Source organism: Lucilia cuprina, chromosome 4, assembly GCF_022045245.1.
Source record: "Lucilia cuprina isolate Lc7/37 chromosome 4, ASM2204524v1, whole genome shotgun sequence".
NCBI lineage: Eukaryota > Metazoa > Arthropoda > Insecta > Diptera > Calliphoridae > Lucilia > Lucilia cuprina.
This window is the reverse complement of record NC_060952.1, coordinates 17,716,855-17,742,551: the sequence shown is the minus strand read 5'-3', so window position 1 is coordinate 17,742,551 and position 25,697 is coordinate 17,716,855. Positions and strand designations below refer to the sequence as shown.

At 28.1% G+C, this 25,697-nt stretch overlaps 1 protein-coding gene across 4 annotated transcripts in view; it reads right to left on the bottom strand.

The window, feature by feature from the left end:
- Nucleotides 1-25,697, bottom strand: part of LOC111676098 (flocculation protein FLO11) — a 252,972-nt gene that overhangs the window by 226,609 nt on the left and 666 nt on the right. For all 4 annotated transcript variants that reach the window (XM_046950646.1, XM_046950648.1, XM_046950647.1 and 1 more), the window contains exon 2: nt 19,488-20,663. In XM_046950646.1, coding sequence (XP_046806602.1) covers nt 19,488-20,614 — 1,127 coding nt within the window. In that variant the 5' untranslated portion in view covers nt 20,615-20,663. The remainder of the gene's footprint in view (nt 1-19,487; nt 20,664-25,697) is intronic.

Here is a 25,697-nt window from a genome sequence, read left to right as displayed (position 1 = left end):
ATAGTCCATATACTAGTCAGGAATGTCGAGAGTTTTAACGTGAGCACCTGCCTTGAGGGCCTTATCTCACGGTGGTGGTTTTAGACTATTGGATGGCCTCTGTTGATTCGGTAACAGCACCTAGAGACGTAACTGGTAGACTGAAGTACGATCTATCAATAAGACGTGGACATTGTTTTTACTCACAGGGACACACTGTGGTAATTCTGATATGAACAGAGTAAACTCTGAACATATCTGAACAAGGAAGGAAAATTCAATGGTATACAATTGATACATACCTTTTACCATCATCATTCAACACATCTCATTTATACGACACATTCATAAGAGAAAAATATAAGACACATTCATTAGGTAGACGGGTGGGTGGTGTCCGCCAAACCTCACATTCATCCCGTACCATGTAAATTAATACCAACTCATTTCCAACGCTTAGTCCCACAGTCAATTGAGGTACCACAGACACTACTTGGATCACGAAGGAACCTTAAGCTACTGACCAGCCAGGACATAGTCCTACGGGCAACTGGCCACCCGTAGTATCAGATTATGCGATGCTCTGGTCTGACTTCTGGCAATCTATGCAAGGACTAAACCAAACAGTAGACTGTAACCAATTTTTCAGTCCCGGCAGACCGGAGGTATTGACCACCTCTTTATACCCGGGGATTGCAATAACACCAAGGCGGGGGGACATATACTAGTCAATAGTACATATGTCCAAACACTAGAGTTGTCTATATAATAGTCTATAGATTAATGCACAGACTAATCGATTAACTGCATAAAATGCTAGTCGATAGTTCAGTTCATAGAGCAATTAATAATCCATTCCATAGAATTATCCATAAACCAGTCCAAAGACTAGTACTCGGCCTAGTTCACAGTATAGTCTATGGAATACTTCACCGATACGGAGTTTTTAGAATAGTATACAGAATGATCCACAGAGTAATCTGCGAACAAAGCAATAGACTTGTTCATAGACTAGTCCATATACCAGCGATGGCATATGCAATTTTAAAATTTTAAACAATTCTAGTCGATGAATGTCCACTAGTATATAGAATAGAAAATATACTATGTTTCTAAATTAGAAAGCAGACTTTAATTCTATCCCACAGACTAAATCATAGATTAGTTTTTAGAACACAATACTCATAATAATTAAATTATTTGAGGTTATCACATAAGTTTTGAATACTAAAAAATGCATTGCTCTCTTTAAATTCAAAGCCATTGCCTTAAATAGGTTAGATATGCCTTAAACAGGGTATTAAATCAAATTATGCTTTTATAAGCAACAAATCGATACCAAATTTTTAAATTGTTTTGAAACATACAAATATCTTATCCACGAGTCCATATGACGCATCATTAGAAACATGCATTTGCATATTTCGGTTTTCCTGCTTATTAGACTAATCCATGGAATAGTTAAATGTACTTTAAACTTCAAATTATATAATTAATAAAACCTCTAATAAAGCATAGAATTGCACAATATTTTAATTATAATTTTTTAAATAATAAATAACTCTTCTTTGCCCTTAAACTAACATAAAAATGAAAATTTAAATAGAAAACAAAGTATTGAAAATTATTAGTTTAGAAATCAATCAATTCTCTTTTTTCGTTATTATTTTTTTGGTTTAAACGAAAATTAAATTGTTCATTCGTTTTATGAGTCTTGTTCCCCCTTTTATATGCGCCTTTCAACTCAAATCAACGTCATCATCAGCTGGTTGGGCTGCAAGATTCGCCGTTAAAAAAAAACAAAAGCTTATATAGGGACCGACCGACCTGTTTTCTATATATTTTTTTCTTTCGTTTGAGTATGTGTGGGTATAGGTATTTTTATGAATTTTCTTTTAATTCTGGTTTTTATTGATTGTACATACGTTGTATTCTTTAAATTCTTTTATTATTTTTGGTGTGCATTTGTTTGAGTACATAATTTTACGGATGGCACAGCACAGTGGTTAGAAAATGCTTTATATATTAAAAATAGTGAAACGTTAAACGTTTTTTTGCGATATTACGATCATTTTGTTGTTTTTAAGTGATTTAACAAAATTTTTCTTCTCCAACCTCTTCAAACCACTGTCGTTAGATTTTAGATGATTTCTTTGCTTTTTTCATACTTTTTATTATTTACTGACTTTAAAGCTTCTGTTTAGAGCATGTTTGTGGCCAACACAATGCACAAAACATACAACAGTTTTGATGCAACCACAACCACATGTGCTTTCTTGATCATTTTATTATTGTAAATTGTTTTTTGTATTTCAAAATTTTGTTTTCTTATGAGATTTTCTTCCACTACTTGAAAAAGACGGTCACAAAAGGGCTATAAAAAAACATAAAACCGGACTTTTAAGTATTGAAGAATAAGAAGAAAAAAAATAGAATTCAATGTACTTTTTGTACATCAAAAAAAAAAAAGAAAAACAAACAAAAATATTTATTGTATGTGACTACATACATCATACGAAAAAAATGTACAAAATTATAACTTCTTTGGAGGTTATCGAAATAAAGAAGGTTGTTATTAAAAATTATGAACATTTTAAGTTGTTCGAAATTTGTAGTTCTTTGTTTGCAAGTACATACATACATATGTATATTATTTGTTGTAGTATTTGCAATTGCCATCTTTGCTTCATATTATTGTAGCAGAGAAAGAAAGACAAACTCAAGAGTCTGTTAAATACAAATTGTATAAGCCTTTGTATGACTTAAGAATCTGACTGAAGAATATAAGCAACCCTTCGCGTTTTTGATTTAATAAATAAATTAAACACAAAGAAAAAAATTTTTCAAGTATTCTTGTTTAATAAACATAAAGAGTAAAACAGAATCATTAGCCTTTTTTCAGTAAGGTCGCTATTTTTTAGACATTTCTTTTTTTAATTTAATTTTTATTTTAATTCAATTATTTGCACGAAATTTCTTAAGAACCAATTGAATTGTCTACATGAATTTTATTTTTTGTTTTAGTTGTTACCCTCTCAAGTTCATGTCATAATTTTTAAGAGTTTATTGTTCATTTTTAAGGCCATTGGGCAATTGGATGCTTGAGTTTATATTTCAAATACAGTTTAAATAATTTTGGCAACATCATCGCTTATTTGCATATTATTAAATGATATTGAAGAGAGAAATATTAAAAATAACCTTTTCATTCCCTAGGATCTCAAATACAAAAAAAAACACAATTTGGGGGAATAGACAGTACTTTAGAAAATCCCTAAAGATCAGATATGTTTTTTTTATTAAAAATTGCAAAAATTCGTTTCAGGGAATTTATCTAAATTTTGTAGATTTGAAAGTGAATATACGCTTAATAATTATATTCGTTAGTCTATTCTTTTACTAAATGCTAAATTAACAAGTTATTTTATCATTCTATCTGCAATATTGGCAAGGATCAGTTGGTTGGATTGATAACACTCACTCATTACCAAGTAATGTATGAAATAACTACATTACCTACAATACTCATTACCAATATTTAAAAAAAATATATATTACTTGGTTGTTACTTTAAAAAAAATAATTTTAATACAAATTAAAAAGGGAAATCACAATATTCAAATCCATGTTTTTTATTGTGCGTCATATGGACTGATAAGTTGTTTATAAGTTTCACAACATATTTTCATTCGAATAAATAACAATCTAACTAAATACCTCAAAAAACAATGTGTTTTCAATTCATTAAAATCTGAACATGTTCCAATATATTCAGCAACATGTTGCGGATGGATTTTTTAAAAAAGTTTTAATAAAAATTTAGCAAATGAATTAATAAAATTCAATAAGTCTCTGAAAAAAAGAAATTCATTTGTTATTTTTATTATATCTGAATTATACAAAATACTTTCAGCAACATGTTGCCAGTTAATAATTCGATAAACCCTATTAGGATTAAAAATCAATTTATAAACAATTTACAAGTTTCTACCACATAATCATTTGTAAACAAACACAAAAAATTACATTTAATTCAATAAATTATATTTAAACATGTTTCTACACTATAAGCAACATGTTGCTATTCATTAATGTCATAAAATCCCAATAATTTACAACAACTTTAAATAACAATTAAAACTAAAGCTTTCTAATACAACATTATGGTAAAACAATCATAAACTTTATTAAATATTATGTTAAACTCACAAAAAAAATAAAAATAAATTCAATAACATTAAAGACTTTAAAAAGTTTTTTTTTTCTCCATAAACAAAGACGTTTGTCGGCAGACGGTTGCCTAAAAGGATTTGTCAGTTTTTTATTTGAACTAAATTTATGTTGTATGTCCGTCTAGTTATCTGTATGAGAGTGGTATTATTTTTATGAACTAAAAACTTTTATTTCTTAATAACGTCGATGAAGAGGAAGAAAAATAAATGTTTTCTTGTCATGTTGCCAATAAACATTTGAACATAGAAACATATGCATAAATAAGACTCAAAACACACGAATGAAATGTATATGTGCATCTATGAGTATAAAAAGATATGAAAGTACATAACTAGAATGTAATATTATTCTTAGTTTTTGACTTGTGGTAATATTAACATAACCTTAAGGATGCAGGTTATAGAGAAAGAGTGAGATGAAATGATATTTGATATATGTATATCAAAAGCATTAGGGTATTCACTTAAGAGTATAAAAAATTAAGAAATGGATATACAAAAGAAACAAAATAATTTGTTTATAGTAATAGATTATTACTTTAGAACATTTTAAAAGTTTTTAAAAACTTTCTTAAGTGAATATCCTTATTTTACATTTATAAATATTTCTTTTTTACAATGCAAAATAAAATACACATTGTCTAACCAGGAAAATGCCAGGAAAAAATTGCAAAAAAAAACTTAAAAGAAAAACACTTAAAGGGGTTAAAACCAGCCAACAAACAACAACAAGAACTACTTAAGATTTTATTACATAAAACTATGAAATTCTAATGTAAAACAGACAAAACAAATAAGAAAGCAAAGTAAAAATAAAGCAAAAAAATAATATATGAATAGACATAAAACCTAAAGACGTTGATGTTCTATGAAATAGAAACTTACAACTTTACATCTTCTATCTACACACTCACTAACATGACACAGAGTAAAATTACACAAAGAGTTGAAGACACAAAAAAAAATGAAAAAGTTTTCAAAAAGATTGAGATTAAAGTTGACTGTTTGGGAAAACCCAAAAAGCAAAACCAACCATTGAGTGTTGGCATATTTTCTGGTTAAATGGCACATCAGACACACATTCTCCTTTTGGAATTACATCTCACCATTAAAATGAAGGGTGGTGTATCATCATAGAGTGATTTTTATCTTTGTTGTTGTGTAAAATTTTCATATTTAAATAATTAATATATGTACTTATGAAATCTTTACAGAATGTCTTCATATCTTTTTCATCTTTAAAAATTTACAAATCATTAACAAAAGAAAACAGATCATGTATCATTTGTAGGAAGTTTCTATTCCTTCGGGAGTATTTGAAATCATCATCTTCATAATTTAGTTTTATTTGTATAAGCATATGGAATAAGTTTAATATGAACCATTATGTTGGAAGAGTTGCTAGTTAGACGGCTTGTAGTTGTAATATTCTTTTGTTTGTTTAATACATTTGTCATATACCCTCAAAAAATTTAAACAACAAAACAAAACAATTATAAAAAATACGACATAATTACGATACAACCATACAACGCCGATTGTGAATTGGATAAGTGGAATCGAAAAAAATATTAGGAAAATTGATGTAACAACCTCCATGAATTAGATGCTGCTAAAATTAGTTTCAATAACGGAGAGGGAATTGTATATGACTCAAATCCTCTGTTTAGCAACAATGATCGTAGTTTTTACAACGAAATTGTTTCATGACGTTTATGAAATATTTTCATTGAATCAATAACCAATTTCATGTCTTCAATGAAACAATGCAGTATAAAAACCCATAATAATTTCTAACTAGAAGGATAACTTATTTTTCTTAAGTTATTCAAACGATTTCAGTCTATAATAAAGGGCAAACGATGCAATGAACTGTTTGTCGAAATTTGTGAAAGTAAAAGTCTGAGAAGTTTTGCAGATACTAAAAGAAAAACAAAATAGCTACCAAATATTCCTTTCAACTAACATTTCACCGCTAGTGTATAATTATATTTTTGTACGTGTTTTATTTAATACGAATGTAACAAAGTTTTATTTTCCTCTTTTCCATTGTCGTTCAAACAAAAACATGAACAAAAAGTTAAAGGTCATACAGTTTTAGCATGTTTATATAGATGATATGGGCTTTTTTTTACTTTTCTGCATATCTTTCACAAATAATTTCTTTGTTATAAATTTGTATACTCATGTACATTAGGGTCATACTTTTTTGTGTGGCGAAAAATAAGGTGCTGCTGATTGTATTTCTTAAAATTTTTGTAAGTACTTACTTTTTGAATATATAACTACTTATATGTATTCGACGATGACCATAAAATAACTGATTACAGATGTACTTACCCGACTTTTCGGGATTTAAAACCAGCTTTACAGTAATTGTCTATATTTATAAGTATTCTCTTACTGCTAAATTAAGAAGTCATTTTATCATTCAACTTTCAATTGAGCAAGTACGTAGTATGTTCCAGCAAAAAATATCTTCCAAAGAAATAAAAAAGTAGTAAAATTTAATCCATGGAAGTACTGGAATTCCCGCACAAAAAATATACCTTCAATTTAAAAAAAATTTTGATTCTTTTCGCTTCTTTGGAAGTCAATAAACATCACTTCCATAGAAGGTAAAAAATTCACTTTGTGCTACTTTTGAAGTGGTGATAAATGTTATCCATTTGGAAGTACTTCGTTTTATAGGGTATAATATAGTTATCAGAGCTTCTGAAGACATAATTCTTAAAGTATTCTAAACTTTGTATTGCTCTTTTTTTAAATATTATGAATTGAAAAATTAAGTAGGGATCATTTGCCATAGGGGCACATCTGTCAATGCGAATAACTTGAAAACCGAGTAATCGATTTTATCGCATTATCAAATTTTGTTTTCGTTTATCGATTATCTATCATCCTTGAAAATTAACTTTAACTTATGATGGGAGGCAAACATGATTAATTGTTTTTCAAAGAGCTGTGAAAATATTTCGCTGTGTGAACTTTTTGTGGTAACCTTTTTAGTTTTTAAGATAGAAAAAATGTACTGTTCAGTATTAGAATGTCAATAAAAATGAACAATAAGACATAATAATATTTTCGAAAAAAATGGAAATTAAACACCAGAACTGCCCGTGGGGCACATGCTCCAAATATATGTAATGCTTGTGATGTAGAACAAAATTTGGTTAAAATATAGAAAAAATCAGTTATAATTTGTTTCAATTTTTTTTGGTAAGTTTTGTGAAATAAACAATAAATATCTGGTTTATTATACTTTGTTTAATGAATTAAAGTATAAAACAGCAAAATAAGTTTATATTTTGTATTTTTTCTCTTATTTTACTAATGACAAATCTGTCACATCCTCTTGGCGCATTTACCCCATGGATAGGCGGTATCGCCATTTTTGGTTAGTGCGGAAAAGTTAAAAAAATATGTGCATGAGGATGAAAGATTGAAAGGAATAAAACTAAAGCCAACATATCTAAGTATCCGAACCAAGAAAAAAATTAAGAATATGTATTGTGGTTTTAATTTGAGGCCGCCTCAAAAAAGTGGTGTATAGTCCCCCTTCTACCCTAAGATTAGAGATCAAATCAAGCTCATTTTGGGATTAGTTCAAGATTTTACATTTTTAAAACAACCTTGTTTTCCTTTTATTCGGCTCACCAAATATGGACTCAAAACTAAAGACTTAACGTAGTATGTCAGAATAAACTAAATGCACGCTGAGCAACATTATCAACTTCAATTTTGGAGCCATCCTAATATACATAACATATTTTACATTAAAATACTAAACTATAACTTTTTCATCATTCCTATATTGTATACTTAAAAAAGCAGGAAAAATGTAATAGAAAAAAAGGAAAAGAAGAAGAAGATTTCATATGTCTTTTAAAATGCATGACATAATATTTTTCTTACATTTTACTGCCATAATCATCATCAACAACATCCTCGTCAGCAGCAACATCATCATATTTTCTTTTTTTATCTATTACTGATGATGTATCTACTACTCGTATGTATTTATTTTATTTTCTGTATGTCTGTATTTAAGTAAATATTGTATAGTCCAATAGTAGTAATAAGTCAGTAAATGTATATGTTGTTGTATAGTCCTTTATTTTCTGTCACTGTTCTGTCATGTTTTATAAAGAGGTTGAGATACACAAAAATGAAATGTATGCAAAAAATGTTACACAACAAAAAAAAATAAAACAAAACAAAACCCACAAATCATCATATTTCTCATAATGAATATTGTGATAATGTTTTTGATAATGATGACGTTGACAGCATTGCAGGATGATGTCGCTTTTGTACACGTGTGTGTGTTATTATCTCTATGTCTTTCTCTTGTAAAAAGTTGTTCTTTTTCCTTTTAGTTAAAATCTCAGAAAACTTTTTCGCCTTATTGCTTTAAATAAGGAGTCGACATTATTTATAACAATATATTTTTAATAAGATACAGCCTTTTTATTGTGGTTGTTGGTGCTGAAGCTGCAGATTACATTACTGATAATCACTTCTATTTTTAATACAACATGTCATAATGTCCATTATGACATAAATCATGATTGGTCAAAGGAATTAATAGCACCTTTTTAAATAAGTCTATAATTATAGTTACAAATTTATGGATAACTTAATGGATCTGATAAAGGATACTTACATACTGTGACTTGGAAGTATAGGAAATACTGATTGACTACAAGACTAGTGGTGTTAGTCTGTTAAAAAAAATATATTTTCAACTATGGGTTTGTAAAATAAATTCCTAAAACTTCCACCGATGTTAGACCCTTGACTTGAAATTTTTTCACTGGAATCATTATAAAATTTGTTCCATTTCTTCTTAGTCGTGTTCACATACTAAAAGGCGAACAGCTTTTCTTACACCATTATACTAACACCTCAAAACTAAAACCTTCAAATAACTTTAACTAAATTTACTGGCAATTAAAAATTATTGTTTACTGTCCTAAGTTAAAGATAAAGAAATAAATATCAAGCTACACTTCAATTACCATCTCAACTGTCAATAACTTTCGAGAAAAATGAATAGCTTTGGAGAAAGATTTACCACATCTCCACTTACGCCGACACTTGGTAAGACAACTTTAAACAAATTATTTCTCCAATTAGCGAGTTTCAATATGTACCAAGTAAACGTTGTAAAAAGTACAAACAAGTTAGAGAGAACAAACAAATGGCATACAAATTTATTGCATTTATCTTTTGAAGCGATGAAAAAAATATATATATCGGAAAAAATTGGATTTTAAAAGACTTTCCAGGTCAAGAAACAAACACAATCAGAGTTTAACAGCAACGGCAAAAAAACAACATTTAAGCGCAAAATAAACATAAATAAGCAACAGCAAGAGCAAAAGAAAAGTAGCACACGAGTAATAAAAAATGAATTGAAGCGAAAAAAATCCAAAATGAACAACATAGAAGAAATCTTAAGAATGCGGAATAGCACAAACTAAACTGCATAACTCACAGCAGCAACATCAAAAAAATCAACAACAATATAAGAGAGTAGATGATTTCAACTTCAAAAATTTCTACCCAAATAAACTAACGGGATGGATGGCAAGGAAGGACAAGACGGACGGACAGATACACAGATTACAAAAAAGAAAGAATGGAGCAAGCAGCATACACTACTTTCATATGAGTAGGTTGTATTCTTTGTTAGTTTTGTTGTTTTTTTCTTCTTTAAATATTTTGGTAAGGTAGTAGGCATGACGAAGTACGAATGGAGTTAACAGCAACATCACTTGCAACAACTAAAGATAAACAAGCAACCAACAGCAACAATATAGTAAGTAGTATAGAAATAAGACAACAATATGTGTTTAAGTGTTGGAATTGTTATTCTTACTGCTGTTGTTGTTATTGTTGTCTTTGGAGTTCAGATGTTTAGACATCATGTTTGAATTTTTTTTCTTTCAGCTGTTTGCAATGTTGTAGCAACATTTTACAATTCAACTCATCCAATACGTAAATAGTGGTATATTGCTTATTTTTGTTTGTATTTGCGTAGGCTGTTATGAAAAGGCAAGATGTATAGAATGTACATTAGGGTTGACCAATAATAAAAGTTAACGAAATAAAAATTTAAATTATTCCAGGATACTTTTTCTCAAAAATGTCCTGACATCAATATTTGGTAAGTGGTTCAAATGATAAGAAGATACTTTTGGAGGATTACATTCTTAGCAAGAGTTATACTCGGCTATGCCGAATCTTATAAACCCACCATCAAACCGTATGTTAAAGCCAATTTCTGAAGTGGGCTTTATATGGCGAATATGGTCAACTATGGTTTGATCATAATAACATTTTGTAAAAAGATTTTGGTTCTTATAAAACACCGCCTGACAAAAAGAGAAAAAATACGTTAGATAAGAACCAGATGATATACGTCTGATGGTATAAATTTACGGGAAAATATCTGCGTTTTTAGTTTTTCATTTCGTGATCCTGTGTCTTTTCAAAAGGACTTCAAAGTTTTAAAAAGTACATTTTTCAAAAAATATTTTAAAATACTTTTACTAATCAAACAATGTCAAATTTGCTGTCAAGCCGACAAGAAGAGTTGGAAAATATGTTGTATTATTTTAATTTAAATAAATACTGTTAGGATGAAAATCTGTCAAAACTGTCTTTAAAATTCTTATCCTTAAAATCTACTAAAATTTTTAAATACTTTTTTTTAAAAAATGTTTTTTGTTTCTGATATAATAAACTAAAAATAACTTGACATCAGGGCAATATGAAATCGTGGACCTTACCTATAGGGAATATTTGTGTAAAAACTCAAATCTCTAACTCTTTTCGTTCGAACCGTATCGTGCTTTCAACGGACAGACAGACATGGCTACATCGTAAAAGTATAAAAATGAACCAAACTTTAATTTATGGTGGACATATCTGAACCTTATTTTATTATCCATACAAACAGTGCTACCCTAATGTATATAAATATATACCAATGAAAAAAGAAAATTTTTGTTGTTACAAAAAATTGCATTACAATTCTTGTTTATCAGCAACAACAATGACATTTGTTAATAAATTATATTTAAACAATGCCAGCAATACATTAGTAAATTTATTTTAAACTAGTACTCATGTCTGCCCTCATTCATGACGAACATGTTTAGTTGTTAGAATTCTATTTGTTTGTTTGTTTGGATTTTTCCCTCCTTTTTTGCATTTAGACTCTAATGAGTTTATTTTAACACTTCAACAGCATGTTAGTTATTGTCCTACGTACAGTGTGTATCAGGAGAATAGTAAATTTTGGATTTTTTTGTTTAATGTTTTAATAGAAAACAAGTTAAAACAAATTCTTGTATTCATAAGTTTAAACATAGTTTTTCGAAAGGACTTTGTATGAGACTACACTCAAAAAGGAGTTGAGTACAAAATTCATATCTTTTTTATTTTATCTTTTTTATTTTATCTTTTTTAATTTAATCTGTAATGTACTTATTTTGAGAATTGATTTAACTTGATTCTAACTTGATTTTAGAATTCCTTTAAAATTCGAATACACCTACATAGTCTAAAGTAAATGAGTGTTATTTGTTAGGTTTGAGAAAGCTATGAAACAAGATTGATTTAAGTACGAAATGGGTTTAAAAAATGCAATATACCCTATAGTGTAATTTATACCTTATAGTGCTTTCAAGTTGAAAGATGTTGAAACTTTCAACAAATGCCCGGACTGACATCTCTAGATCGCCTTAGAAACTAATAAGGACCCAATATACTTTTGTAAGTCTATGATCAATCAGTACTTCCCTATTAGTTTTTTTTTTGTATCTAAAAAAGTCTTATTCAAAATTGCATATTTAAAACTTGATAAAGAAAAAACCCTTATCGATTTCCTACACAAATGCTTCCCACTGTAGGTGTAAAATTTTAGGCCATTTAAGCACATATACACACACAATCTCTCTAAATGTTCTATGTAAAACATTCATTGTATGTAAACAGAAAATAAACACAGGCAAATAAACAAATTACACAAACATTCGTATACAAACATTAAGAACGATTCCGTATGGTTTTCATACCGTTATTTCATTTACAGTTATTTAGTCAAGGACGTTGTTTTTACAATTGTGCGTTACGTTAGTATGTATTCACATACAAACGTAAATGTTTAAATTAATGTTGAAAGAAGTTGTTATTGTTGTTATTAAATTTATTTTTCTTTTTGAATGTTTTAAACATTATTATTGGTGTTGTTGTTGATTTTGTCGCTGGTTGTAAATGTAAATTACTTTGTTGTACATGCCGTTGTTGTTATTGTATACCATGGTAATTAATTAGATTTTTATGATTAAAGTTATATTTTGTTTTGTTTGTTTATCCGCTATTCCTTAAAAAAATATATATTTTTTATGTTAAATGTCAAACGTATTAAATAATGTCTACAAGTAAAATAATTATTTTCATTTGTTGTAAGAGCTTCTATTTTTTTTAAGATCCCATCTGTGTTGTTAACATATTTTTAAGTAGTAGTTAATTTTGGCTTAACAATTTAAAAACATGTTGCTGGCCATTATAGAAGAGTTGTTAGACACATTAAAGAGTTATTTTTGTAATGATATTTAAATTATTAAATATAAATTTAATAATTTTTTACAAAATTTATTTGTTAATAAAAAATAATGTATGGTTATGTAATAAATCTATAGTTGTAATGATTTTCTTTTTTTAAAACATGTGGCAGCAACTTTGTTTACAAACATACATACATAAAAGTACATGTATTTGCATGCATTTTTAAAAAAGAATAATTCGAACGTTCTTATTATTTATTATAAATTTCAAAAATAATTATTATTAGAAAAAAGTATATCAACATGTTGCAAATACACAATAAATGTATATATACAATATATTAAGAACAACTTTTATTAATTTTCGCTGGTTATCTTCAAGATTTATGAAAAAATAATCTGCATTTTTTATTGAATTCTACATACATTTTTTAGCTCAACATATTGCTTTGATCTTTTTTAGCAACATTTTAAATTTTTACAATAACTTGTAAAATTCTCCAGAATTATTCTTATCAACATTTTAAACTTGTTATATTCCTAGAAATTCTTTGAAATTTACACAACTGCTATTTATTTACTTTTGTAAAGAAAAAAGTTTAATTTTTCAAAAATCAAAATTTGTACAATTTTATTGACTTTATAAATTGTTGTTTATCGAAAAGATTTAAATAAATTTAAATAGCCTCAAGATAATAAATACGTTTGATTTTATCAACCCCAAAGTTGTTAATTGAAAAATTTATTTTGCATGTTAGGATTTTTTTTTGTTAACAATCAAGCAGACAAAATATACCTATAAATTTATTAAAAACATGGGGTCTGTAAAACCACATTACAAACAAAGAAACATAAATTAAATTTTAAAGAATACTAAGAAAAATAATCCTAGTTGGAAAAATTGTATGATTGTTGTGTCTTTCAAGAATTTAACTTCCACTTCAGATTTTAACAAACATTTAATTACTTGTAAATAGAAAAGAGTTAAGCGGCCTATTGACTTCTTTAAACAACTACAAAGATATCTTCATGTTATGCAGACATGAATTTTTCCAATTGGGTCGCTCTCAATGTAATTTTTTTTCTAACAATTGTACATTTAAGTAACTACTGCATAATGTAAATATTTATTTAAGTGTTTCTTTAGACATTTGATATTTCACTGATATTGACTGTAATTACAAACTGTAGACCCGTTATACAGCGATTGAATACATAAAGAGTTAAACACAAATAGACAAACAACAGACAAACCGACACAAGCAGCTTTAACTCGGGGCTCTTTACAAACAGATACAACAAATAAAAAAACTCCTCTTTGCAACACTTTGATGTTTTACAAAACAATTATTGTGGCATAAATTTCGTAATAACATCAAACAACATAATGGAAATCATTCTAAATGTTTTAGTCATTATTATTATTATTATTTTTTTGTCTGTTTAACTAAATAAATGTAAATGAATAAATTCATGTATTAAATGCTCTGTTTATTTATTTGTTTATTTTGGTTTTAAATCATTTAATGTCGGTCGTTGTCTTTAACAGTACCAACAAGAGTATTAATTTTTTTTTTCGTTGAGTTGCTGTTGATACTCAAAGCTACTGCTGTTTGTTGCTAAACATCTGCATAATGTTGACAAAATAATAAATAAAAAAATTGTGTTTTTTTTTTTAATTATTATGACGAGGTTATCTGAAAAGTTATTTTAAAAGTATTAAAAACAGAAGTTGGGTTTTTATAATGATTTATTTATACAATTTCCTGCATCGTAGAAAAGTACCAAAATAGTTAAAATCCGTTTTCAATAATGAGCTTACCACGTTTGTTAACATTTAGATTTCGACAACGGATTGTTGCAACTTTGACAACGTAGCTGTGACGTATATATGTATATATTTTGATAACAGATGTTATTGAAATATTATAAACACTTTTGTGTCCTTTTGGTTTCAAGCATGTATTTACAAATAAAAGTAATTTTATACATACAAGTTTTGTAAGAACCAAAATCTCTTAAAAAAAACTCTTGAGGATCGGTCAATAATTGGTCCTACTAAACATGGTTAAGAAATCGTTCAAATTATTACCCTATGACCCCCTTCTGTCCTGATTCTCATATAATTTAAAACATAATTTAAAACATTTAAACATTAGCAAATTTTACAACCATTGTAAGGCTGGAAGCAAGATCAAATTATACTTTTCTTAAGGATTAAGATACGCTTAATACGAACCTAACTTCAAAGATAGGTTCATGTCCTTAAAACCCGCATAAAAATGTAATTGGTCATTATCAAGATAGCGCGAGGACACATTTGTTGTCTAAAAGTCCATTTTATTGATAACAGTTAGAGTCCTCAAATTTTTTCGGAGCCACTTTAGTATTAATATGAGTATTTAGGACAAATTGGGCAACCTAGTATTAGGGGCCGTAGCACCTCCCATATAAATTAATTACAAAAACTCCTTTACCTATTACAGTTAAAATCTTAAAGTTTTGTATTTTCGGTAATAAATTAGTGGACTACCTATGAGGGGAGCGGCACCTGCCATAACTAATAGAACTAAATTATTCAAATTTTGCACTAAGAACATAAATATTCATCTGAACATTTTGGAGGAATAAAGAGGATTTTTATCTCGGGGGGGAGAGATCTTGAAGCGCCTGCATGAATTAAATTCGTATATCTGAGAAACTATTAGATCTAGAATCTAGCTAGAAAGCTAGAATTAAAAGAAAAATAATAGATTTACAAGACGATTTCAAACGTTATAGTTGCATATGAAGCAACATTAGCAGATCCAAGGATTTCGGATTAATGACTAGCATTGTGCTCTTAAAACGAGAACCAATACCTACAGGCAATCGCAGAAAATCATAAAACTTTATTTCAAAAAAAACTTTTCATTTCAACCTCGTTTTTTCAAAACTAAATGACAATAATATTTATAAACAGTTTTTTTATTTTATTTACTTGTTACCGCTTTATTGTCCGTCCTTCCATCCGTCTGTCTCTCTGGTGGTTTTAAATTCTATGGAACAATCTTTTTTTCTTAGCTGCCGTTGGTTGCTGTTCAAATAAAGCGCAAGCGCAAAGTCATGTTGTACAAGTAACTACATACATATATTTGTTTCTTTTTTTAATATTTATTTTGTTTTTAAGTTTTTATGTATTTTTAATCTTTTTACTGTGAGTTTATGTTTATTTTTAACTTTAAATTATTATGCTGTTGGTAATTTTTTATTTATTTGTTTCTTATTCTTAGTAGTTTTTTTTTTTAAGTTTATTTTAATGCGTCCGTAAAGAGCTCATAAAATAAAGAGAAAATATTATTTATGACTTAGCGTTTGTTGTTTGTCTAAAAGTACTTAGTTAATGTAGGCATTTAATTACACAATTAATTTCAAATTAGGTCATGCCTATATTTATGTATGTTTATAGGGGTGAATAAGTAAGTGTGTTAGTGATCAAATGTTAATAAAGTTTGATTAATATGTTGTCAACTAAAAATGATTTTGCCATAAATGGATTTAAGAGAAGTTTGTTATCTGGTGTGGTATGTGTTATAATTATAGAAATTATAAAAATAGTCTTTTTGCAATATAAACAATATTTAAGGAGATAAGAAAATGTTTAAAAATAGTTTGATTTCAATTTGTTTGCTATTAATAAAAACTGATTAAAAATAAAAAAATTAAATTAAATTTTGAGATTATAATTTCAAATTTAAGAAAAAAATATTTTTGCTGCCTTGCTGAACAGCACAACAGGTTCATTAGGAATATTTAAAATTTTTTGTTATTTATACCTTGACACTTGATTGCAAAAGAAGAAATGCTTTACAATGCTATTTGAATTATATTCTTCCCTTAAACCTTAACACAATCAAAGCTAAATAAGTAATCATGCCGAAAAAATTATGCTAATAAATCAACGCCCTAGCAAAAATATTCCTTTAACAAACAAAAGGTAAATTTAAAAGAAAAAATATTCAAAAAGAAAAACTTTCAAAAAATTATGCAAATAAAATTGCTATTGACATTTTAAGTGGCATTATATTAACCATGAAAATTAACCTAATTTTATGTGAATAAAATCAACGAAATAAATGAAGAAAAAAATATGCAAAAATAATTTAGTAAGAAAGAAAAAAAAATATTTTTGCAAATAAACTTAAAGCTTATTAACAAATAAAGAAAAGAAAAAGACGGAACCAAAACAACACTTTAGGGCCAGGAAAAAAATGAATTTTAAATATTTAACTCAAAGAAATAAATAAGTGGTATAGAAAACCAAACTAACCCCCAGGAAAAATACAAGCCAAAGTAGACTACTTAAATGAAGCAAAAAAAAAAATGAATAACAACCCCAAACAAATTTATAACAATATAAGTTAAAAAAAGCAGTAATAATATCCTTTCAAGGATAAAGTAAAAATATATATAAACCAGTATGCTACGCATAGTTATAGAATTTTTATGGTTTCATCAAATATTATCCTGTCTTTTTACGTTTTTTTTTTGACTGTTAGTGTGTACGATTTTGTTGTAAGGTTATAAACTTTAAACACTTACTCATACCCGGAAATATTGCGTTGTTGTAGTTGTTTTGTGTTCGTTTTAAGCGGAAATGAAAACCAAAATAAGTTTTCTTCTTATTTGTGTTTGTGTATGTATTATGAAACATAATAAGAAAGTAGATTTTCATTTTTTTTTTTTGTTGGGTGAAGATTTCTATTCAGTATATATAAATTCAAAGGAATTATTAAAATTTCTTTTGGTGTATTGTTATTAATATTAACATTGTTGTTATGGTTTAATAAACAAATAATTTGAGTTAAGTTAAGTGGATTAATTTGAAATTAAATGAATGATTTTCATAATAGATAAATACTTAATTTGTGTATATTACTCCCCAGGAAAAACTTTACTTAACCGGTAAGTTAGCAAGTAATATTGAAGCAATGTGGAACTACTTACTTTCAGGGTGAATAACTAATTATTTTTGTTTGATGAGGTTCAAAAAATAACTGGTTGCAATTGTGCTTACTTATTTTACTCTTACTTACTTATTTTACTCTCCGTAAACCTGGCTCTTCACTTATTTTTGTATTTATTAGTCTTTGCGCTTATTCAGTTCTCCAGTAACAAGTTATTTTATAGTACTTTTTGAATAGACGTTTTTTTTTTGAAATACTGATATCAACTATGATTCGAACTACAAACGTTGGATAGATGCTGCAGATAATTGGATTGCTTCTTTAGATAATTGGCTACAAATCTCATTTAAAACAAAATAAATAGTGACATTGATAATGACCACTCATTACCAGGTAATGTATTAAATAACTGATGTTTGTAACACCCAAAAATATTGTCCGTCTATCTGTCTGTCTGTGTGTCCATGTAAACCTCGTGCTCAGGCAATTTTGAAGATAATTTGATGACACATACTGTCCAAGGACAAACGCTATTGAAAGTGAAATCGGTCTATTATTTCGCATAGCCCCTATTCAATTGTAACGCCCAAATAGGGATTTTGGGCTCATAATTAAGTTAAATGTTCCATTATGTAAACAAAGACATGTCAAAACTTAGTTTTATAGAAGTTTTAATGACACCGCCAATTTTCGTTACAATTGAGCCTATGGGCCTAATTTGAACCTTACACATACACACTCTCTTTCTAAAAATAACTTGAAGGTCAAAAAAGATACACGAGGTCCAAAAAAAAAACAAAATATAATTTTCGATAAAGTACCAGACACCTGTAAAATTTTTGCTATTGGACATATAAACTAAATGAATTTACCCGTTTTTACCCGTTTTTACCCGTTCCCACGAAAATCGGTTCTTCGCACCGGAACGACTCGCAGTTCAACGAACAACGACCAAGGATTGTCAACCCAGCCACACCAACTTTACACGTGTCGCTGCTACAAAAACAACAACCTGTTTTTACCCCCTAATAATTTGTATGACTAATTTTAAACTGAAATATTGCTCAACACTTCATTCCAATGTCGTTTGTAAGCTTGTTTCTAAAAATTTTACATTGTTGGAACATACATTATGTAGATCTAAAAGAAATATTTAGATTTTATTTTATTTTAAAAAAATTTTCCGATATCTTTCTAACTTTTTTTAGCTTCTAATAAATTTTTCCCTATAAAAAAATTTAAAACATTCAAGGTTGCAATATATAAATTTCCATTTTATAAATACATATGTTAACTTTTAAGCAACATATATAAGTAAATATGTATGTAAATATGTATGGCATTAAAATTGTTAGGTAGACATGTTACCTAACAATTTTAATGCCAAGATTAACTAAGCAACTGTAGTTTATTTGCCCAAGCACAAAACTCATCCAAATGACTGATCACTTTATCTACTTACAACCAACTTAGCCAGGTTAATACATATGTTTAATTTTTTCACCTTTTTTTTACTCTCACTCTCTTGCTAGTTAAACAATCAAATCCTATTATAACTTGAATTGTTGTTAAATAAATAAAATACCTAAGCAGATTTCACAAGCTTAAATCCTAAGGTAACCAAACATTAATACAAGTAAAATATCTAGATATGTTGATGTAATTTCTAACAATAAAAAAAGGTCAATAGAATATGTTGGAAAATGTATTTAAATATCGTATATAATAAAAATAAACCAAAATGAACTTACCTTATGTAAACTATTTCATTGTTATTGTTGGTAAGACGACGCCAACCATGTGGTATATTTGCTTTAACTTCCGATAACATTGAATGATTGTGATTGTTGTTGGCATTGGCGTTGGCGTTAATGTTGCTGGAATTTAAACCATTTGAATTTAATCCATTTGCATTGAAATGATTATTGGATATATTTGTATTGCAATTAGCATTACAATTAGTATTACAATTGTTATTATCGTTATTAGCAACATGTTGCTTAGTATTTGTATGCATAGTTTGTAATTGATGTCGAGCATTAATGTGATTGACATTTTTCAAATCTGTTTGTGTTGGCATTTGTTGCAACTTTTGTGATTGTTGTTGCTGCTGCTGTTGTTGTTGTTGGTTATAATGTGTTGAACAGGAGTTTTGCTGTTGTTGTTGATGTGCTATCATATTATTGTTATGATTATGTTGCGGCATCATGTTGCAATTATTATTGTTATTACTTTGATGTGGATAAATATTTTGATTAGCTGAGGGAGCTACCACATTGGGTGGTATACATGTTGCTCGACTATTCATATTACTATTATTGGCACTGTTACCATTTACCAAGCCAGTTGGTAAGTTGCCATTTTGTTGCATAGATCTTTGATTATTGGGAAATTGATTTTGATAATGTGACGGCATTTGAGCCGTTGCATTATTGTTGTAAGAGTTGCCTGCAAATTTATTTTGAGTTTGTGGCATGGGTGTCATATAGTTTTGACAAGGCATCATATTTGTTGATGCATCTTGTGACGATTGATTTTGAAACATTTGCTGTTGTTGCATTTTTAAATGCATTTGTTGTTGGTGTATATGCTGCTGTTGTTGTTGCTGCTGCATCATTTGCTGTTGATGCATATGTTGTTGCATATTGTAATTATGCTGCTGTTGTTGCTGTTTTAAAGCATATTGTTGCATTACATGTTGCTGCTGTTGTAAATTATGTATTTGTGGCTGCTGTTGTTGTTGCTGCTGCTGCTGTGGCGTATTTCTATTTATATTACCATTCATTGTGGCAGCTGCGGTATTCATTTTTTGTTGTTGCTGTTGTGTTGGCTGCTGCTGTTGTTGTGGCTGTAAATGACCTGCACTAGTAGCAGCCATTTTGTTTCAATGTTTTTGTATTGTTAAATTGAATTTTGGAGAAAATTGTCTAAAAATATAGTAAATGAGATAATACTATTAAATATTAATTAAAAAAAATAATTTATAATAAAGAGCTAAAACAATATATGAATTATAATTCTAAATATACTTATGTATTTATATCAAAACATGAAGCGTATACATGTTGGTATATGTATATTGTAAAGATCTTATGAAAACTGTTGCTGCTACATGCTACAAATGTTTATATCAATTACGTACCAATTTTTTTAACGACATGTTGCCATCTATCAAATATTGAATCAACATATTACAAACATGTTGCTAAAACACAAACAAATTAATATAACCAAAACATGTTTATTTCAGATTATGATGAAACAATTTAAGAAAAAACTATTCTTCCCAGAAAAAACCCTTGATAACAAACTAATATGTTTAAAAGTCATTAATAAAATTATGAAAGCATTTGATGACAAATATAATATCAACTTCAAAAGTTTATAAACCATAAACAAACATTCCAGGAACCTTTAAATAAAACATAATTTGTTAAATGAAATACATAAATAAAACAAGTAGGAAAGTATAGTCGGGCATGGCCGACCATATGATACCCTACACCATGAGTATATTTTTACAATTTTTACTTTTATAAAATTTTTATTTTTTGTAAAGAAACTTTTATGTTGAATATTACCATAATTCCAAAATATTTAAGCCATTTATTGATAAAAAGCTAAAATTTCTAAATGAGGCTTTATATAGGTCAAATATGGGCCGATCCTCGGTAAATTTGGGAAAAGGATGTATTTCTAAATAACAGTTAGTTTTGTTGAGTTTCATTGCGATACAAATGGTTACAAGTCAATTTTAGACGTTTAAGTCATTTTTTGAAGGGGGGTTTGTATGGGGCTAGGGTCAAATATAGGCCGATCCTTACGAAAATCTGCAGTATCATTTATACTTATATAAAACTTATTTGTGCCAATTTTTAGAGAGATAGCAGAATATTTGACGTAATTATAGCATAAAAAGTTCAAATCGGGAGGTACGGTTGTATGGGGGCTAGGTGAAATAATGGACCGATTTCAACCATTTTCAATAGGCTTCGTCCTTGTGCCAAAAAACATGCTTGGTCCAAATTTCATCAAATTATCTTGAAAATTGCGGCCTGTACCTTGCGCACAAGGTTTACATGGACAGCCAGCCAGCCAGCCGGACAGACGGACGGACGGACGGACATGTCTTAATCGACTCAAAAAATGATTCTGAATCGATCGGTATACTTTAAGGTGGGTATTGGACCAATATTTTTGTATGTTACAAACATCAGCACAAACGTATAATACCCTCCCCACTATAGTGGTGTAGGGTATAACCAGGTAGAGTATGAAAGAAAAACTTGATTTTTTGGGAAATACCCAAAAAAATACTTCTCAACACAATTCTACTATTGAATGAGTCAAACTCAGTGAACACTCAATCCTAATGAAAAGGAATTTCAAATCTAACACATTTGGTGGGAATTCAAAAAATTCTTTTGTTTTCTTTGTAAATGATTTGTTCAGTAAGTTGTTGTCTTTATCTTTATCAATTTATTGGTTGGTGTCTTTCCTTTTATCCCCTCTCTATTTATTTCTATTTTATTTGGGATTTACTTCGTTATAGGTGTGACAATTGTGTACGTGGGTTATTGAATTTCAGCTTATTTAAGTCTGAAAGGGACACACAAGTGGAAAGTTTTTTTAAAGCTTTTGTGTGTTTTTTATACTCCTTAAGTGTTGATTAGATCATCTGAGTAGGTTTTTTATTCGGGGTTTTTTTGTAGCTTTTCTAAGGAAATTGTGTAAAATTTTTTTTGAATCACTTCAATATTCCTGACATATGAAATCATAATCAATTGTATGTTGTTGCCTCCTTTTTTACATTCACTCTCCTTTTCATGTGTATATTATAAGTATGTGTGTGTGCTGTGTGGTACGTGTTGACAATTTCAAGTACTTTATATTGTGTAGAACGTTTTTTTTAATTTATTCATTCATTTTGTTTAAAGAAGGGTCTGTATTGCTTTATTATTGATTGTATTTGATTTTAATTTAAAATGAAAACGTCACTGTCAGTGTCATCAAACCATGATTACCTTTATTAAACAATAATTTTAATTAAAAAAATATGAGTTTACAAATATTTCTCTCGTTTACTTTGATTTACGAGGAATTGTCATTATTTCGATTTAATACTCATGCTATCATGTTTGAAATTTTAATTAGAATTTTGACTGCAGCATTGGTTAATAAAATGTTTTTTATTGTAATTATAGCGTATTGCTACTGGTAATTTAAAAGTGATGAGATTGCAATTTTATGGTTAAATTGGGTTTTCGTTTGGTAGTTAGTTTTAAAGGAGGATGTATTTATACAATTTTCGGAAATTTCAAAACAGCGATATCCAGTCCATATAGATCATAAAAATATACGTCGGAAATGTATACTACATTTTTCTAAGCGTGAAAAAAGTTTCCGCGGCAAATGCCGTGAAATTTTCAATAAACAAAATTTATATATTTTTAATACAAAAGTGGAAATTTTCTATATAAACATGTTCATTGTTTGACCACTACATCTGTAGGGAGAAAAGTCAAGGATAGGGGCAGCGGTATATACTGACCTGAGATACAAGTTTTCGTAGTGATGGGGCAGCATTAAAACCGAAAATACACCTAGATATCTACACCGGGCCTTTCGTACTCCCCCTTACAAGTGCCTCAGGTGAGAAACAAACACCCGACCTTCTTTATACCAGACTAGAACACAAAACCACTAACTGACTGGAAGTCACCAAAATAAAAATTAATATTTTTTTAAATAAAAACAACTTTTCATTAAAATCCAATCGAAAATTCAAAAACCAATTATTAACTAAAAATTACAAAAATTCTAATTCATCATAAATTAATTGTTCTTTAAAATATCAGTTTTTTTTTTCAAAAATTGGTTTATTATTAAAAAATTTTATTAAAAAACTAATTTTCATTAAAAAAAAACGAATAAAATAAAAATTCCTTTCCTTTAATAATTTTCTCTTTTTACAAAAAAAATTGAAAATTTTAAATTAAATTTATTTTATAAAATAGAAATCTCAAATTTTATAAATCATGAGTCATAATTTCCTAATTTTTATAAGTAATTGAAACTTAATTTTGCGTAAATAAATTGATACTTGATATACAAACACCCTTATATATTAATCTACCAATAAAATCCATTAATTATGCCATTTAAACACCTTTTCTATTCATTTCACAATTTTAGTAAACTACTTATGATTGTATTTTTTTTTTTATTACTAACTTTTTTCCCTAACACACATAATTATTCAATGATTATTATTTGAAACAACAACCTACCAACCACATGTACAAAAGAAAACAAACAAACAACATGAAGCTCTCACTTTATATTACAACATGTTTTGTAAATGTACTCTATGTATACATTTTTGTACAACTAGAAAAAAAGCTGAATGAATGAATCCAAAATATATGTATGTACAAAAAAACACCACACGCACACCAAATATGTACACACAAACCACAAATATTTGTTTCCTCTTTTTTTGGTTGCATTTTGGGATAAATAGAAAGATAGATAATCTTATTATAAACACTTGACACAGTTTTCTTTCTTTTGTATTGTTGGACAAATTCTTATTTGATTTATTGTTTATGTTAAAACATGTAATATTTTATTGTAAGAATATTAATAATGTAGTTATTTAAAATTTACATAAGTTTTCTTGTTGATTTTTTAACTTTTTCTAAGATATTTTTCTATATTTATTTACAAAATCAATTGCAATTCGTGTCGGTTTTTGAGTTAATAGCGAGAGCATGGAATGAGTAAGAGAATGTTTGTTATCTTTTTTACTTCTTTTCTTATAAGAGAGTTTATTGTCAATATTTTCGTTTTGTTAGAAAAATTATAAGAGAGTATGAGATAGAAGAGAGTTGGCGCAATGAAGAGTATATTAAAGTTACATTTTGTATAAAACTGGGGAAAGTACTAGTAGTAGTGAAATCATTACTATAAAAATTGTACTTTTTTGATGTAAAGTGTGTCTTAAATTGGATCTTGTACTATTGTTCTTAATAATTTTTTGACATTTCTGAAATAAAAGTGAAATTGTTTCACAATTTGAAACGTCAGTCAGAGATGGAAAGTTACATTGTTTGACATCGAAAAATATCATAGCTTTTGTCATACATATTATGATAAGCTAGTCTAATCCGGGAATCGTTCATAGAGAAGTCTAGTCCATAAATTTAATCATTCTTTTTATATATAAACTTTTGGTAAATCGTTCATAGCATTTACAATATCTGAGTTATAGACCATTTAATATGTAACTTTTACTGTTAATACAATAGTCCATGATCCATACTCTCCTCCATATACTAGTCATTGGAAAAATAAATGTACTTTTAAACTTAGTGTTCGTGAATTATCAAAACCGTCAATTTATTTGGATTGATTATATCATATCTTAAAATCAGTCATCAAGTGCAAAAAATATTGTATAAAAATTTGTAGTTTAAAACTCGGAATCAGGTCAAAGATCAAATTTGATTTGAGCATATTATACATACATATGTATATAAAATTTGCCCAAAACAAACCTTCTTTGAGTCCGAGGCTTAAACTTTAGTAAATCCTAGATCATTTGTTTTGATGTTCGATTTGATTCTGATTTCAATTTATTTGGATTGATTATATCATATCTTAAAATCAGTCATCAAGTGCAAAAAATATTGTATAAAAATTTGTAGTTTAAAACTCGGAATCAGGTCAAAGATCAAATTTGATTTGAGCATATTATACATACATATGTATATAAAATTTGCCCAAAACAAACCTTCTTTGAGTCCGAGGCTTAAACTTTAGTAAATCCTAGATCATTTGTTTGATGTTCGATTTGATTCTGATTTCTTTTAATATAAAATTATCTAGAATTAGTTCATACTGATTTGGAATATAAATAAAATCGTCCTGATTTGAAAATAATAACTAATGTAAGTATG